This window comes from Equus quagga, chromosome 21, assembly GCF_021613505.1.
Source record: "Equus quagga isolate Etosha38 chromosome 21, UCLA_HA_Equagga_1.0, whole genome shotgun sequence".
Classification (NCBI taxonomy): Eukaryota; Metazoa; Chordata; class Mammalia; order Perissodactyla; family Equidae; genus Equus; species Equus quagga.
The window spans coordinates 32,404,218-32,420,581 of NC_060287.1; the positions used below are offsets into that span (position 1 = coordinate 32,404,218).

At 58.8% G+C, this 16,364-nt stretch overlaps 2 protein-coding genes across 2 annotated transcripts in view; one reads left to right on the top strand and one right to left on the bottom strand.

The window, feature by feature from the left end:
- Positions 1 to 4,323, bottom strand: part of LOC124231544 (translation initiation factor IF-2-like) — a 61,027-nt gene extending 56,704 nt beyond the window's left edge. The window contains exons 1-2 of the mRNA XM_046648337.1: positions 4,298 to 4,323; positions 3,559 to 3,910 (exon numbers count right to left, since the gene is read on the bottom strand). Of these exons, the coding sequence (XP_046504293.1) occupies positions 3,559 to 3,910; positions 4,298 to 4,323 (378 nt within the window). The remainder of the gene's footprint in view (positions 1 to 3,558; positions 3,911 to 4,297) is intronic.
- LOC124231546 (single-minded homolog 2) overlaps positions 3,794 to 16,364 on the top strand; it is a 48,139-nt gene continuing 35,568 nt past the window's right edge. The window contains exons 1-2 of the mRNA XM_046648338.1: positions 3,794 to 4,575; positions 13,823 to 13,905. Coding sequence (XP_046504294.1) covers positions 4,401 to 4,575; positions 13,823 to 13,905 — 258 coding nt within the window. The 5' untranslated portion in view covers positions 3,794 to 4,400. The remainder of the gene's footprint in view (positions 4,576 to 13,822; positions 13,906 to 16,364) is intronic.

The following is a 16,364-nucleotide window of genomic DNA, read 5'->3' on the forward strand; positions in this document are numbered from 1 at the left end:
TCTGGGGACGAGTGAGGGGAGCCAGTTACTGTCTTGACCTGGTGAGGAATGACTCATTACGAAATTGCTCTGGATACCTGTGATTACTTTTAAATAATGAGTAGTAATATAGTAGTTGTCTGATCATTTCTGGGAGTAGCAATGACCCCCGGCAGAGGTGGTGGTATCTCCATGGGGCTTCCACAAGGAGAGGAGAGAGAAATCGAGGAGCTCTGGGAGATAGGTCAGACTAAAAAAGCCTCCGAGCCATGAAATAGTCATATACGCGATACTGGACGCCAGCGGAATTTTCTGTAGAAACCATATGGTGCTAATTGCTTGTGTAGACAAGGGCTTATAAAACGAATGCGTTCGAATCTCCGTAGTCCTGGATTTTCTGTTGCCTTGGCTTGCTCCAGCGGTTGAAGTTCTCCTTAAACACCACGGCAGAGTTTCGAAACCCCCTCCCCCAAATCTAGTGCTCGGAATGGGAAGGGTCCTGCCCCCGCCCCCACCTCCTCAGTGACTAAGTCTCTGATCCCCTCCTGCCATCGCCGCACGCAGCCTCTCCGGGAGCCCATCCCCAGTGGAACATCTGCGCGTTTCCCTCTTGATCTCGGTTTCCGCAGGGGATGGGCCTCAGGTAGGCGCCGGGCGCGGCCTGGGGAAAAACAGTTGCGGAGCATCTGAAGCGGAAAATCCAAGCAGATGTGGGGCGGCCTGGGCCCGCCCCTTTCCTCTTGGGGCCTCAATTTCTTCCAGATCAGTTTCCTAATGGAAAATTTCTAAGAGATGGAGGGTATGCCGAGGCTTGCTCCTGCGCCTCGGGGTGCGCAGGAGCGCTTCAAGCAAGACAAACTGGGGGTGGGGGCGCCCCGCAAGCAGGCCCCGCGCTGGAAGCTCGAGGCCTCAATGTGTCGGAACTCTCTTCCCACCCGTCCTCTTCCTGCCCTCAGCTTCCATTTATTCTAGACTCTGCTGGCTCTTTCTGAGCCAGTAGGGGAATCGCTGTTTCTGGTGATGACCGACCTGGGGTCATCCGTTGCGTTTATGCCTTTTCTCTGGTCTCAAAGTGTCCATGCTGTGTGTGAGGCGCTGGGCGTTAGGTCCAAACCATAGACCAGGAAGTACTCCTCGCACCAAGAGACCAGGAGCGAGGGACATGCAGCAGGTGTCCCAAGCCGGGACCGTGCGTTTAGTGCTTTTTCCAGTTTACACAGAGTTTCTAGTCTGTGAGTGTTCATCCTAAGTATCCTGTTCCCCGCGGCCCGGGCTTTCCCTCCGGTAAGGAGAAAACCATAACCTGGCGCAGGGGCTCTTACTTCACTATTTCACAAGATATCACTATCCTCCCCACCTGGGAAATTTCGGGGTCCACACCCGAATACTTAGGGTACTTTTGGTGGTGCAGAGAGCCCAGGCCCATTGCCGTGTGTGTGTGTGTGTGTGTGTGTGTGTGTTGAATGAATGTGTTGGGGTGGGTAAACAATGCCCCCTTGGCATCTGCTGGGACTGGCTTTTGGCCTGAAACTGTCCCACACCGATATGTCTGCTAGCCTTTGAACACTCTGTTAAGCTCCCTCTCAGACCGCGCGATTCGAACCTGTCTGGCCGATGAGAGAACAGCGGCTGCCACTGTGAAGACCCAGTAGCGAGATCTCGAGTACGCTTTCCCGTAAAATGCGGGAAATTTGGTTTGAAGAAAGTTTCTGTTCTTGTTACTTGTCGGGTTTCTCCGACTTCCACTTAACCATGTTTCTGCGATCTGCGTAATCCCTTCAAGCCCGAAGGAATTCTCCTGGGTCTGTAATTGAGGATTGGAAGTCTTGAGGGTGAGGGAAGCGTTAAATCCTCCCCAAGCCCGAGAGGTCCCGGAGCGCACTCAGGGCGGCCTGCGCAAGCTGCGGCGGGGCCTAGCCGGCAGTCGGTTCCCCCTTGGAGCCCCTTCTCCAGGAAGCCCCGAGACGACAACTGTCGGCGCAGCCCGGCGCGGGATTCCAGGCGGGGAAGCGGGCCAGGCGCGCTGCGCTGGGCACTGCGTACCCGCGCCGCTCGCGTGCGGCCCTGACCCTCTGCGCTTACTGCTGCAAACAGGAAAGCGCTCCTGGATCTGAAATCCCAAGGGAAAGTGCTGGTTCCTTGGTGCGCCCGGCGTCTGGTGAGGGGCCACCAACTCCAAAGCTTGTGCAGCTTCGTGGTTTCAGAACACCAGCCCAGGGAGCCAAGGCCAAGGCTCTAGGTTTGGCAGGGCTTGGGGACAGGTGGGGGCCCAGCCGGTGTCTGCGCACTGTCCCGCCCACCGAGGGAGCTACGACGACTCCAATCGCCGTCAAACTTATGACTTTCAAAGGGGTCCTTGGAAAAGGAGCGTCAGCTGCGGACAAGGCGGTCGCAGGCCAGGCCCTCCGGGCGCTGGGGAAGGAGAGGTGGGTGCCGGGACATCATCGGGCAGTGAGTGTGAGGAGCAGCAAGCTCCTCGGGGATGGGGGGGGGGGGGGGGGGGGGTGGAGATGGCACCAAGAACCAAGATCCTAGCGCCAGACCTTGCGGCTTTGGCGTCTCACCTCCCGCGCCCACCTCCAGATCAGGCGGCCCACAGCCCCACAGCCTGCACACGGCCAAGGCACCCACAGGACCCCCTGCCCTGCGTCCACGGCATCTGCCCTCTGACCCGCGCGCCGGGGAAGCTGGCGTCGTCCCAGCGCACGCGTCTGCACCGTGTCTAGAGGGTTCAGACTCCTAGAATGAGTGGGGTTTGTGCTGCTGCCGCGGCAGGATGTAAGGAGGATCCTCTCGGGGTTGCAGGCACCGGAGGGCGGGAGCGGAGGAGGGGGCGGCGACGGGACGGATAGGAGGACTCTTGGGGCCCAGAGTGGCCCTGAGGGAGAATGCCAGGATGCCCTGCGGCCGTGTCTCCAACTGCGCTTCCCTACTCCAACTGCCTCCTGCCCCATTACCGTGGCCCGCACCAGCGCTCGCCCGATGACCCTTGTCCTGAAGCGCGCGCCCCAACCTCGAGTCCCAGAAATGCCGACTGCGCTAGGTCGGACTGCGGGACCTGGGGCTGTTGAGCCCTGTTCCCGCCGCGGCCGTGGGCGAGGCCTCGCCGCTAGGCTCGGCTCCCCGGCCCCCTGCCTCCGTCGGGGCCGCGCGTCCCCGCGGCCTCCGGCCCCTCCGGGTTAAGGCGCCGACCTCCTTTCGCTCTCGGGTTTCGAGGAGAGAAAGGGCAGAAGGGTCACTTCTGAGCCTCTCTCGCGCCTTTTCCTGATGGGGGGAGGGGGGCGGTCTTCCCTTCTGGCCTCCCGCTTTCTGCTTTCTGACCTGCGAAGAGGGGACAGTGCGGGCGCAGGAGCGGCGCGGGCTCGGGGGATTCGGTCCTTCCCGGCAGTGCATTTGGCCGGCGTGTCGCGCCGCCTCCCCTCGGCTGCGCCCGCCCGGGACCTACCCAGGAGCCACAGAGGAGGTCTTGGCATCTCTCCCTTTCTCCCTCCTTCGCCCCTCCCCGCCGCCCTTCCGAGTGCCCGGGTCCCGCGACCAGCTCGCAGGAGCCGGTCCCCGCGGCGCGCCGTGTGCACTCACCGCGACTTCCTCTAGCCCGGGAGCGCGCGGGTCTCTCCTGGGAGAGTCGCTGGAGACAGCGGCGCGGAGGCGCGCCTGTGACTCCGGGGCCGCGGCGGGGTCGGGAGGCGAGATTCGCCGCCCCCGCCCCCGCCGCGGTCCCTCCCCCCTCCCGCCCCCCCCCTCCCCGGGCCTCGGCGGCCCAGTGCTCCGCCCGAAGGCGGGTCCGCCATAAACAAACGCGGCTCGGTCGCACGTGGGCCGCGGAGCTTCTGCGCCTCGCGACAGATCGCGGGCTCCGGGCGCCGCGTCTTCAGGCACAGGGAACCGCCAGGGAGGGCAGGAGAGCGCGCCCGGGCCCGGCCCCCGCCGCCTCCGCCCAGCTCCCCTCCGCTACCCTCCCGCTCCATGGCTCCGCGGCCGCCGCCGCCCATGCCGCCCTCCAGGCCGGAGGGGCCTCGCGGCAGCGGGGTCGAACACTCGGTCAAGGACTAAACAGCACCGCCGCTTCCTCGCCGGCCCCTCTCCACCCTCTAAGGAAAGCCGAGGCGCGGGAGACAGGAGGGAGAAAGCAAGAGCCAGCAGAAGGGAGCGGGAAGTCGGGGCTCTGTTCGCCGCGGGACAGTCCAGCCGGGAGGAGGCTGCGCCCGGGGCGGCGCGGCCGGGTTGCGCCAAGCTCGGGGCCGGCGGCTGCAGAGAGGCGTCTCGGTGCCCCAGGCCGGCCCCGCGCACCTGCCGGCGGCCGGCGCCCCAGACTCACCTGGCCCCCGGCGCCCCCTTCCCCATCGCCGCCGCTGCAGCCGGAGCGGGGCTCCGCGGGCCTGGAGCACGGCCGGGTCTAATATGCCCGGAGCCGAGGCGCGATGAAGGAGAAGTCCAAGAATGCGGCCAAGACCAGGAGGGAGAAGGAAAATGGCGAGTTTTATGAGCTGGCCAAGCTGCTCCCGCTGCCGTCGGCCATCACCTCGCAGCTGGACAAGGCGTCCATCATCCGACTCACCACCAGCTACCTGAAGATGCGCGCGGTCTTCCCCGAAGGTGAGGCCGCAGGTGGGCGGCGGGGAGCGCCGGGGATCCCCGCGAACTTGGCCCCAGCGGGGAGCTGGAACCGGACCGGAGGGGCCGCCTCAGCCTTCCGGGCAGTGCCAGGGCGTCTTGGGGAGGCCGCGGCGGGGCTTCGGCTCCTGCTGGAGAGAGAGAAAGAGAGGCCAGGGCTTTGGCACCCGGGCGACCAGTCCATCTCCCGGCCCAGGGCTGGGCTGGGGCGAACCAAGAATTGTTCTGTGTTCATGCTAGTCCATTCTAGTCTAACTTCCTTTTTTTCTTTCTTCATTTATTTAATTCCCCCTTTTATCTTTTCCTTCCTTCATTCCTCTCTCTCTTTCTGTAGAGGGGAATCATATGCACCCTGCAGGGGTGAAGGGTGCTTGCTGCTCCCCCTGGGAGAGAGTGGAGTGCCCCAGGAGGCCCAGGCCCTGCAGGCCCTAGGCGGACGAGAGCACTGTGAGGACAGAGGCCTCAAACTCCCGCTTCTCAGGTCCCCTCTTCTCTGCTCGCCTCTCTTGGGGCTGGGGTGCGGGCAGTCAGGGTAGGAGAGACTGGCAGGAGAGAGAGAGGCGATCAGTTCAGAAATGGCAGGCGGGCCTGAGCATAGTCTTCTTTTCTGCATTGGCATTATAAACCCAGAGGGGCAGGTGCCACAGTGGGTAAAGTTCGCTGGGACCCGAGGATCCGGCAGACCGCGGTGGTCAGAAATGGTGGCGCACTGGGCCGGCATTCACCTCCAGCTCACGGCCTGCCTGCGGGTGACTGTGGCTGCCAGGCCAGGCACCTCTGAGCAGCAGAGCTGGGAGAGGCCTGGTCACCACGGCATTCGCTTTTGGTGTCCCCGCGGCCTTGAACCGATCATCTTCCAGTGGCTCGGTCCCCTGCTGGGGTCGTTGGGGCCTGGCACCAGAGATTCTGACACCTGGCCTGATGGGTGCCCCAAGACCTCCAGGCTGAGAAGCCATGAGGGCTGCATCGGCCTCTGGAGCTCCAGAAGCCCATGTGGGAGTAGGGAGACAACTTTAGCCCCAGGACACTGGAGGGTCGCTGCAGTGCAGCGACAGGTGTCCCTCCACCGCTGGGCACCTCAGTTAAGGCAGTCCCTGGGCCAGGTGATCCTCCCAAAGTCAGTGAGCTCGACCTTTCGCGGTCAGCAGCCCTAAGCCTGTTACTTGTAATCGTCTCTGGGTCTGGAGCTGCACTTCACACTGCCTCCCGGGTGGAGCGCAGAGGGCCTGTCCGCCAGCGCGGCTGGCCTGGCCGGGGAGCCAAGCGCGGGAGGACGGAGAGCCGAGGGTTGTGGCCTCCCCACGGCCTCCCAGCTGGGCGGTACAGGCCCAGGGTGCTTTCATCCCTGGCATGGAAGCCCCAGACCGGCCCACTGGAGCCCAGCATGCATTCTTCCACTTTCCAACCCCGTTCAACCGAGGTCCCCCTCCAGTCCTCCCACTGGGAGCTTTCGGACCAGGTGACCCCTCCAGCGGAGAAGAAAAAATAATTCGTCTCCAGCTGAAGTTTCAGTGAAAATTAAAAGAGAATTAAGTTTCATAAAGGACAAGTCTCCTTCCTAGCCGGGGAGGTGTGGTGGTCACTGGTTTGCTTGGGTGAGCTGGGTCTTAATCCGCATGCTACAAAGCCGGTGTGGCACCCCAATAGGACACCCGCCCCCTCTCCCCCTCCCCGTTGGAAATAGAAACAAACAAAGAAATGATGAGAACATTAAATGGTGTGGTTACTGATGATTTCAAATAAGCCGGAAATTTGTTAGAAAGGGAGGTCTGGAGAAAGAGGACTAATTGTAAGCCGTTTGTCGGGTGGGGGATTTCTAGGAGAGCCTGGTGGAAATTGGGAAGTGGTGCATGTACTGCTTCTGCAGATATTTGAACCGAGTCTGTGCGTTCCAGCTCTGGAAAACCAGTCTCCAGGCATTTGGGCCCGGAATGGCTTGGCCCTGAGACGGTGTCAGGGGTGGGGTGGCTGGAGGTCGCAGGACACTTGAGCACCAGGCCCAGGTGCTTTGTTTGGTAGTGGCCTGGTTGAGGGGCAGCCTGTGCGTCTCTGGGAGGTGACCATCTAGGTTGGAACTCTGTGAGGTCAGGAGAGAGCTGTGTGGCCCTAGAGTCTTGGAAATGGCCCTGAACCTGTGGGATCCCCATTGATCCAGACAGGCAGGAGGTAGCGGTCTCCTGCAGCACTGGCCTCGAGCGGTGGACCCACAGCCTCCCGACTGGTCCCTGCGCTCGCTCAGAGGCCTCTAGCTGGCAGATCTGGATGGCAGCAACGTTCCCCTCAAATCAGTCAGGGCTGAGGAGTTGAGAAGCCCACAGCTTCGGGCAGAGGAAAAGATGCGTTTAGACTGATCTGAATTATGCAGAATAACTTGTTCGCTCTCCCGGGAGCTCGGAAGGGCCGGGGCTTGGAAGCCGCACCTTCATTGATTTAACCTGTTGTGGGGGACTCGGATCTGCTCGGGGGATGTGGTGCGGGATTGGGACTGGGCCTGGCGTGGGGGAGCCGTTGAGGTCAGGGAGCTTTTAGGGTCAAAGCTGTCCTGGGTGGTGGCGGGAGCTCCCAGACCTGCTCCGGCTCTCTCTTGGCGGCTTCGGATGGAAAGATCCCGAGTGGAGCCGATGCGCCAAGAGCGATCTCACTGTTCGATGGCCCCAGAGTGAGCAGGATCCCTGGGTGAAGAAGGATCTAGAGATCAAGTTAGGACTTTGGGGTCAGAAAATGAATAACACAGTCCGAAGGAGCCACAGGAATCACCAGATTAACCCTTATACCTGAGGAAATTGAGACCAGAGAGGGGAGGACCTTTCTCCCAAGGTGCCAGCGCAAGGACAAGAGAAGGCCATTGTCACCGTGGCAGATCGGTGGGCCGCCTGTTCTCGGCCGCGCGCAGGAGAGGCAGCCGGCCTGGGCTCCTTTCATTCTCAAGACTGCCCCCGCGTGAGGAGAGAAAGAGGGCCTTGGAGAGTCCCTGTGCAGGAGCAAAGAGGCGACTGGAGCCAAGGTGGATGCTCCAAGGATAGGCCAGAGCACTGGCTTGGGGGTGCTGGTAGTTTTTACAGCCAGTCCAAAACTCAGCTCTGCCTGCCCTCCGGGGCCTCGTTCTCATTGTCTGTAAAATGGGCCTCTTAGCAGCTCCATCGCTGCACAGGGTTCCTGGGATCAAGAGTGAGGGACCAGGCGGTGCAGGTGGAACTCTAACATGTTCTTCCTCCAGTCACTCCGTTTTGTGAGCTCACCAAGTTTCCATGGCCAGCTGTGGCTTAAACAGCGGATTGCCTCACTCCGTGGACCTCCTGGGACTTACTGCTGGGAGTTGGAAGACTCACTGGGCCACGTCTTCTCCCCTTTCGCAGCGAACTAGGAAGCGGGAGGTAGATGGGCAGGAAAGCGGGCGGGAGAGCAAGGATGGCTTCCGAAGTGGACTCAGAATTGAAAACTTTGTGAGTTCACTGGCCGGTCGGGAAGGCCTGGTACACCCAGGGCTCAGGGGACTGCTGGGGCCCATGGGCTGCCTGCCCTCTTTGCAGTATGGCCGGCCTTCCCTTCAGGAAAGGGGGCGCTTTGGAAATACAGAAGCACCGGGGTGGGCAAACTCTTCTGCTCTCTGGCCATGGCTGCACGGGGACGACGCCAGGCAGGACGCGGGGCATGTTCCACCACAGGGTGATCTACGCTGGGCCTCAGGAAGCCAGAGTCAGAGCAGCAGGAGCTCCACGGCCAATCTCACCGGGATTCCTGTGCCCCGGGGTGGCACAGAGGATGGCTTCCCTTCCCTGCCCTCGCACGCACGGCTGGCAGGAGGGACTGGCCCAGGGTCTGGGCTCAGAAATGGACTTGGAAGCTAAGAGTGACTATAGGAAGGAGAACAGAGGCCCCCGCCCCTTTTCCCAGACCAGAAGTCTCCAGACAGGTGTGGGCGAGAAAGAGGGGGAAGGGACAGCGACAGTGAGCACAACATTCACTTAAAAAGAAGTGAAAATGTCCTTCATACACAAAAGTAAGTGGGGTTGGAGGTCTGAATTATTCCAGTGTGGAGAATTATCTGGCTTTAGATTCTGGCAGGGACCCCCAGACACACACACACACTAGAGGGCCAGGAGAAGGGAGGCCCTCCTAGAAATTGTCAGGAACGGAAGCACTTTGACTTAGAGGGTTTGGTGAGGAGACACTCGCCCTAAACTGACATGGGGTCACAGACTCCAAGTCTTTATCACAGCCCGAAATGTAGCTTTTTTAAAAAAAAAAAAAAAAAAGCCTTATTTTTTAGAATAATGTGGATTTTTACAATCCTCTCCCCATCTCTACTTGGGAGCCTGACATGCTGTGGGGTCCGGCGGGGGGAAAGCTTGCAGTCGCTGAGCAGGAAGCTCTGGGCAGTGGTGAAGGGACCTCCCCGGGGCCCTGGCGGTGGCGAGGAACTGGAGCGCGCGCGTGTGGCAGATTCAACCCCCGGGAGCCGGCGCTCAGGGCCTGGCCCAGGCGCTCCGGGGCGCGGCAAGGGCGCCTCCTCCGAGCGGCGCTGGGCGCTGCGCACTCGTTACTGCGGCGGCGGCCGGGCCTCCATCCCACCCCTCAAAGTCTAAGCATTAGGCATTGGGGTCGTGGGGACTTCAGTCTGTCGTCTGAGCACGTACGACACTGGCCCGCGGCCAGGCAAGGCCAGGTTGGAGGCCCCCTCCGCTGCCCTGCTCCGTCGTCGGGCCCGAGTCAGGTCTTCTCCAGGCGCCCATCTCTACCACTCCCGTCGCACCCGGTCCCCAGCCCGCGCTGCGACTGTTGGTTTGGAACAGGGCTTAAGGGCCGGGCTTTTCAGGGATCCCGGAGAGAACGAAGCATTCCACCACCGGAAAAAGGCTGAAGTGCGCGGAGGAGCCCCAGAACCACGACGATTTCCTGGGGTCCTGGAGTTGAGGGAGAAGGCTATATTAGAGACGCAGGCTTCTTCGACGGGCTCTCCTAGAACAGCGAGGCAGGGGCTCGGCCCCAAGCTCCCCCCGTTACAACCTTGCACAGGCTCCTGGGGCCCGGTAGCCCCGAAGGGAGTTCCTGAGCATGCGCCCCCGCGGTGGTCGTGCTCTGAATTCCGTGTTGTAAACGCCGTAGTGACGGGCATTGGACGCTGGCTCCGCAGTGGGCCCTGTCGGGACGTGCGCCTTGTGAGGGGAGAAGAGAGAGCGCGGTGGGAGCCGAATAGCCCATCCTTACTCCCCCAATATGCACACACCCTTCTTGACTTTGGAGTGTTTTGCAATCAGCAAGCGTGACTTGTGTCCTCAGATGGCCCACGACACGCGAAAGGCCACGCTTGGTAATAACACGCCCCCTCCACAGGCGCCGGGGTAGTTACTGGGGGAGGGGGAGCCGAGGAGAGGGCTGGAGGCAGGATGGAAGGGGAGAGCAAGAGAAGGCTGGACCAAGGTAGTGGCAGCCTGGGCAAACAAGGAGGCCTTCTGCTGGACTGAGCTCTTCGCTCGGCGCCTGGCAGTTTAGCTCATTTAATCCCCAAACCACCCCATTTTAGAGGTAAGAAGTAAAGGTTAGGGGTCAGGGCACTTGCTGGGGATCAGAGCGTCCAGCCTGGCCCAGCTGGCATCTTGAACGTGGAAGGAGGAGGCAGGAGGAGGTGAGACCCCCCCCCCACCTGTCCTCCGCGTTTTTATCAATCCCAGATCCAATTTTTCATGGAAGGGTGGTGGCACGGTCTGGCCGTCCCCTGTTATTAACCCCACTTAATTTTCATAAGATCATAGAGGAGTCTTTTTGTCATCGGTTTAGATACCCAAGGTTGCCCTTGGGGATATGTGAGATCTGCCGTCCATCCTAGGTGTTTTTTTCAAAGTCCAGACCATTTCTCCAGGTTCAGACCCAGGGGTCACTGGCCGCAGCAAGAGTCCTGCTCCCAGGCCCAGAAGAAGCAAACCTCGCTGCCTCCTCTAGGTCTCAACTCGTGTGTCCCCTCAACTGAAAGGGGTGACCCTACCTCACAGTGAGGGGACCCCTCCACCACCTCCCCTTTGAGCAGAATCGTCTTATTTGTGTGGTTCCATGATTATGCTCTGTTACCTGCATCTGGAGGATGGGACCCAGCAGGTAACCTCAGGGCCTGGCTAGGGCCCCTGCACAGCAGCCACTCAAGAGCTGTTTGTTGACTGAGTGAGCATCCAGAGAGGAGGGACCATATTTAGATAGCTCCTGTGGCAGGCCAAAGAGCCAGCTGAGTGTGGATACCAAGGTGCAGGCACCCACACATCCTCACAGGCAAAGGGGGAAGCAGGATACCTGGCTCCTCTTCTCTCTGACCTAGTGGCTGACGCCCTCCCCATGACCTACCTGGCCATCTGGACTCCCAGTAGCTGAAAGTCCCCCTCAGATTCCCTTGCTGACACATGAAGGACAAGCTGGACCCCTGCAGGAAGCCACAGGTGGGGCTTGGGACCCCAAGCTGCTCCCCTAAAGTGAAGAGTGGCTCCCGAGATCAGGTAAGACAGACCACCAATGGCTGATAACCTTGGAGGAACTTAGTCCAGTCTTTTCTTACACTCCTCTCATTTTTCAAACAAATAAAGCCCTTTGTTAGGTCCAGGTAAGGGCCACATGCCCAGGGCCTCGCTTTTTGGGGAGTATATATGGCTTTATAGTACCAAGATGATTATTTTTTTGTTACAAATCTTACCTTTTTTGGTCTCCGTGTTCAGCCTAAAGTAGATTTTTATGGGCTGAGCGAAAGGCCTCGCCCACGGTGGTTTCTAATGGAAGAGCTGGCAGCACCAAGGCCCTGGGATGAGGTGGCATGGGGGCAGGGATGCTGGAGGGGATCTCCCCCACACCTACCACCTCTGCCAGGTCCGGAAGGGGCTGTTGGACCAAATCTCTGCCCGAAAAGTGGAGGCTTCGGGAAGTTGTGGGAAAAATGGTAATGATACAAGGGACTAAGTCTCTCTTAAAGTATCAGGGTATTTGAGTTATAGGGAAAATTGTCCCGTGTACTCAATGCACACAAGACTAGAGCCTGCAACAAAGCTTTTGGGAGAGCTGGATGGGGAATCTGGTCTGGGGGTCAGTATTGAAGGTGGAGATTTCCCCAGGTCGCTGGGCCCCAGACTCTTCTAGAAGCCCAAGGCCGGGAGGCTGAGACTACTGTCCCCACCGAGCCAGGCAAGGGTGGCTTGGCCCAAAGCGGGGGAAGAACCCATGAGTAGGGTAAAGGACTGTTGCCAGAGCACATTTGTCCACTTTCAGAAATCAGCCTTCCCCAGGCTCTTATTAAATTATTTCTTCATTCAAGCCCCGCAGCTTTGAAGTTTTGGTTCTTTCCATTTCTGGTTAAGTGGATTAAACACTACCGCCAGGACGGCTGCCTGGATGTGAGGGGAGGAAGGACCTGCCCGTGAGAGCCAATGGCGCACGACTGTGGTCACTGTGGTCATCCTGGGGAGCGGAATGGGGCGGACAGTGGTCTCCTGGGGTTAAGGAGACACCTCGGTTCACGTGGCGGACGCTGCGGGACTGCGATCCTATTTGTGGGATCAGATCGGGATGTGTGGAAATCAGCCACTTCCCTCTGGGGAGACCCGGGTAAGCCCCTAATTCCTAGAGCCCAGGAGGAGAAATTAAAGGTCATCCCTTTTTTGGTTGCCCAACAGAGTTTGTCTGGAAGGGTCTCCAAAGCCGGGGGGCAGGGGGAGAGGGGCTGGGCCCCGAGGTGCTCTGGGCCAGGGAGGCTCCCTCGCGCTAGGGGTGCGTTTTCCGCGTCTCTGGGGTCGAGGCTTCCAGAAGCCGGGATGCACCGGGCGCCCGCAGGGACAGTGGGCGACCCAGGGCGGCTACGCAGCGACTCTCCGGGAACCCACTCCCGCCGCCCGCTCAGAGGGGCTTTGCGGTCCTGGAAACAGTGCCTGGATTCGCCGTGGCTGGGCAGGGTTCCCTGCCCTGCGCGTCGGGCTCTGGCCTCTGGTCCCACACTCCCCGCGCGCAACGGGCTGGAGGCCAGCCTGGCCCGCAGTTCTGGGCGGAGGGGAGGCGAACGCGCCAGCGTAGCCATAGCGCACAGGGTCGCAGCCGGGCGTGGGAGATGCGCGAGTGGGCCTGGAGCCTGGGGGCGCGTTCTCTGCGGGGGAGGGAACGGGGCGCAGGCTGAGACAGAGGTCACAGGCCTTTGCCACCTCGCGCTAGGGCTGCGGCACTAACTGCAGGGTTGAGGGCCAGGCCCCCAGCGAAGGGACTCCAGGGAGCGGCTGGGGGTTTCTCCCAGCTGGCGCTTAGCGCTTTGCTTCGAAACCTTACTCGGCTTTCCAGCTTCCTCCCGAGGGTGCGGGGAAAAGCCTGGGATCTCCGGGGTCGCAGCAGTTGAGCCGAGGGCGCAGCAGAGGGAGGTCTGCTGGGCACGGCCGCCTTTCCCCTGGTGCGTTTTCTGCAACACTGGTGGCCTTCGAGGAGGTGGTGGGGAGCAACAGGAGGCCTTGGGAGGGGCCGGTTAAGAAGCAGAGGCGCTAGGGGACCCCAATTAAGTGACAACAGACACTACCTAGTTACCATCGGCTCTCACTGCCTTCGGCCCATCCCCCGCCCCGCCGCAGGCTCCTTTGGAGTTTGCGCTCGGGAAGTCCCCAGGTAAACCCTGCCTGGGCTATAGCTCTTGGATTGGAGCTCCCAGGGCGCCTGTAAGGGCCGGCGCGTCCGAGAGATTACAAGAGGTTGAAAAAAGATCTTTTTTTATATGCCAAAAGATCGGGGAGGGCTTTTCGTCGGTGGCTGGCTGTCTTTGGGAAAACGTGGTTGCCAGCGATGCGGGGAAGGGAGGGGTGAGGGAGGGTGCTCGGGGAAATACGGGTCAGATCGATATCCCCGTTTGGCGACGAGGATGACCGATTTCAAAGCGGATTAGATTACTTTGTGGCATTTCGAATAAAACAGCAATTTCAGAGCCGTGAGCACCTGAGCGACCCCCGGGAGCCTGGCGGGCTCAGTGCGCGCCGGGCGCCTGGACCTGAGGCCTTGGCGGGGCAGGAATTTCTCCTCTGACCTTTTTCTTTTTAATCGAGGGCAAAGGAGCGACGGAGAGGGTGCAGACGGTGGCCTGCAGGGTCCGGGGGTAGGCGGCACGCAGGACGCTCGGGACTCCGGGGCAACCAGGTCGCCGGGTGCGGAGGTTCCGTGCGCCCCGCCCGGCGCCCCGGCCTCTGGCTGAGCGCTGCCGTTTACTGATTTGCTTTACTCTCCCGCCCAGGTTTAGGAGACGCGTGGGGACAGCCTAGCCGCGCCGGGCCCCTGGACAGCGTCGCCAAGGAGCTGGGATCACACTTGCTGCAGGTAGAGGCACCGCCAACGGCCCTGCGGGCGCCCGGGTGGAGGCTCCCTTCCGACCCCGCCATCCCGGTCTCCAGACGTCCCTCCCCACGGAGCTCGGGGCGGATCCGTAGGCCGCCCTCAGGCTGCAGCAGTCATCCCGAAATAATGCCCAGACCCCGAGCAAGAGGCTTCCCCACCCCCTGGGAGGGTCAGATCCGAGTATGGACTCAGCTCAACGAGTGCAGCCTCGGGCCAGCCCCAACCCCTACCCGGCACCTCGACGCCCCCACCCTGCAGCCCCGGGACTCTCTAGCCGCCCCCCCACCCCCAGACCTAGGCAGAAGGGCGCCCCTGGGCGTGGTTAAGTCCTTTCCAACTTTACTTCCCTCAGCAAACTTTTATGGAGAGCTTCCTCCGTGCCAGACGCTGTGCCAGGCGCTGGAGCCAGAGAAAGAATGATCAGGACGCCTTGAGCTAGAGTGCCGCGGCTCTAAGGCGTCTGACAGTTGTGTGTGTCTGGAGGGAAATAAAGGAGACACAGCATCACTAATAGAATATTAACAATTGGCATTTATTGAGAGTTTACCACGGGCCAGATTCTGTTCTAAATCTTACCATATCTCCTGGCTTCACCACCCACCTAGAGTGGACTTTATTTTTAGCTTCATTTTTTTTTTCAGAGGAGGAAGCTGAGGCACAGAGAGGTTAAGTAACGGGCCTGAGGTCACACAGCAAGTGGTGGAGCCGGGTTCAACCCAAGTGGTTCAGTTCTTGAGTGATCTAGCTCACGACATGGTGCGCCTCCGGGGTCACCTGGTTCAAGGAGAGAACCCTTGCTTGGTCTGTGGCCCGTCCCTTAGCGCCCCAGCCCGGGAGCCGTTCAGTCCACGGCTGCTAAACCGCCCCTGACCTCGGATTTCCCTCCACAGTGTTTGGGGCGCGGGCCGAGCAACCGTGCGCACGACTGGCCACTTCCAAGTTGGCGGCTGGCGCTAGGCGGGGACAGCAAAGCCTCGTGCCTCGGAATCTTTCAAATGCCCTTTACAGAGCCTCATCAACGACCCGATTCATTCCCCCCCTCCCGTCATTTGTCTCTGCCATCGAAAAATGCCTACCGAGAGCTACTTTGCATTTCCTCCTTCTATTTTGTGTTTTCTTTAAAAGAAAAAAAAAAGTTGGCCGCGGGACACTGTGACTTGGGTTGGCCAGTCGGCCATGAGCTCCGCATTTCGAAAAAGCAGATCTTTTCAAAACTCTTTTGCCCCAAATGCCCCAGTGTGATTTATTTTTTAAAAAGGCGTGCCTTGGGGAAGAGAAGATCCGGGGGCATATTTGAAACCCGAAGCTTTACAACAGAAAGCGGACGGTGTGGGAGCCGGGCGGGTAATGGCGCTCTTGGAGTCGTTCCCGCGCGCCCCGCGCTCTCCTCCCACCCTCTCTTCCAGCTCCGCGCGCGGTATTTTGCATGTTTGACACTCTTACATATTATAAGTGACACTAATATCAGGGACAACTAAGTGCCTGGGAACTCCAGTGAAAACCTGGTGGGCAAAGTCAACACCCCCAAGTTTCTCCCACTGTGCATTTAATTAATTCCGGAGTGGTGTGTGGACGGCGTCTTTGCAGTTAATGTACATGCAAGCGCATTAGGTAATTTGAAGCTATGAAGGCTACCCAACATTTTCCGTTAAGGATATTATTTTTTTAGCTACTGCTGGCAACTTTCAGAATTTAATTATGATAATTTTTTCTCTTTTAACTCATATGGCTAGCTGTCAGATACTGTTTCATTAAATGTATCTCTTTAATGAGTTTGGAGTTCAGCAGGAATGCAAAATGTGCCCCAACGTTTATAACTTTAGAAATTGCTGTATCATTTGTATTTTTGAAACGGAGTTTAGTTGGGAAAATATTTTGTAGCTGAGTTAGAAACGTGAAAGTAAGGCTCATAATCAAGATGTTGATTTCAGCCTCAGCGGAGGGAAAGATAATAATTTAGTTGGCAAAGAATTTTTGCAGCAAAATTGTATTTGAGACAACAGAGTGTAAAGATATCTTTCAAGTTTCATTTCTACTACATTCTCCTTAGGCCCCCCTCCAAAAAGGGGGTGGATTTAGAAAAACCCAAAGGTAATCTGGTTTCAATTACATGCTGTAAAAATAGAATTTGTGGCCAGAAATTAATTTGGAATATTTTTTATGGGGGTAGCATTGTGGGTTGTATGGGTCTTTCACCAACTTTATTGCTTTTCTTTGGTTCTGGATCTAAAATATGAACGGGTAAATAAAATGCAGTTTCCTTTTTCAAAAAATAATTTAGTCTTTTTATCCTCACCACACATAAATAAAATCGTTACTTTTTTATTTGTCTTAATTACCTCTTATAATTTTACTTTATTTTTTTGAGGGCCAGCCAACCTAGGCAAAATCAGAATATCATGTAGATTGTTTTAATTTTTCAGAAATTGATACTTTTTCCC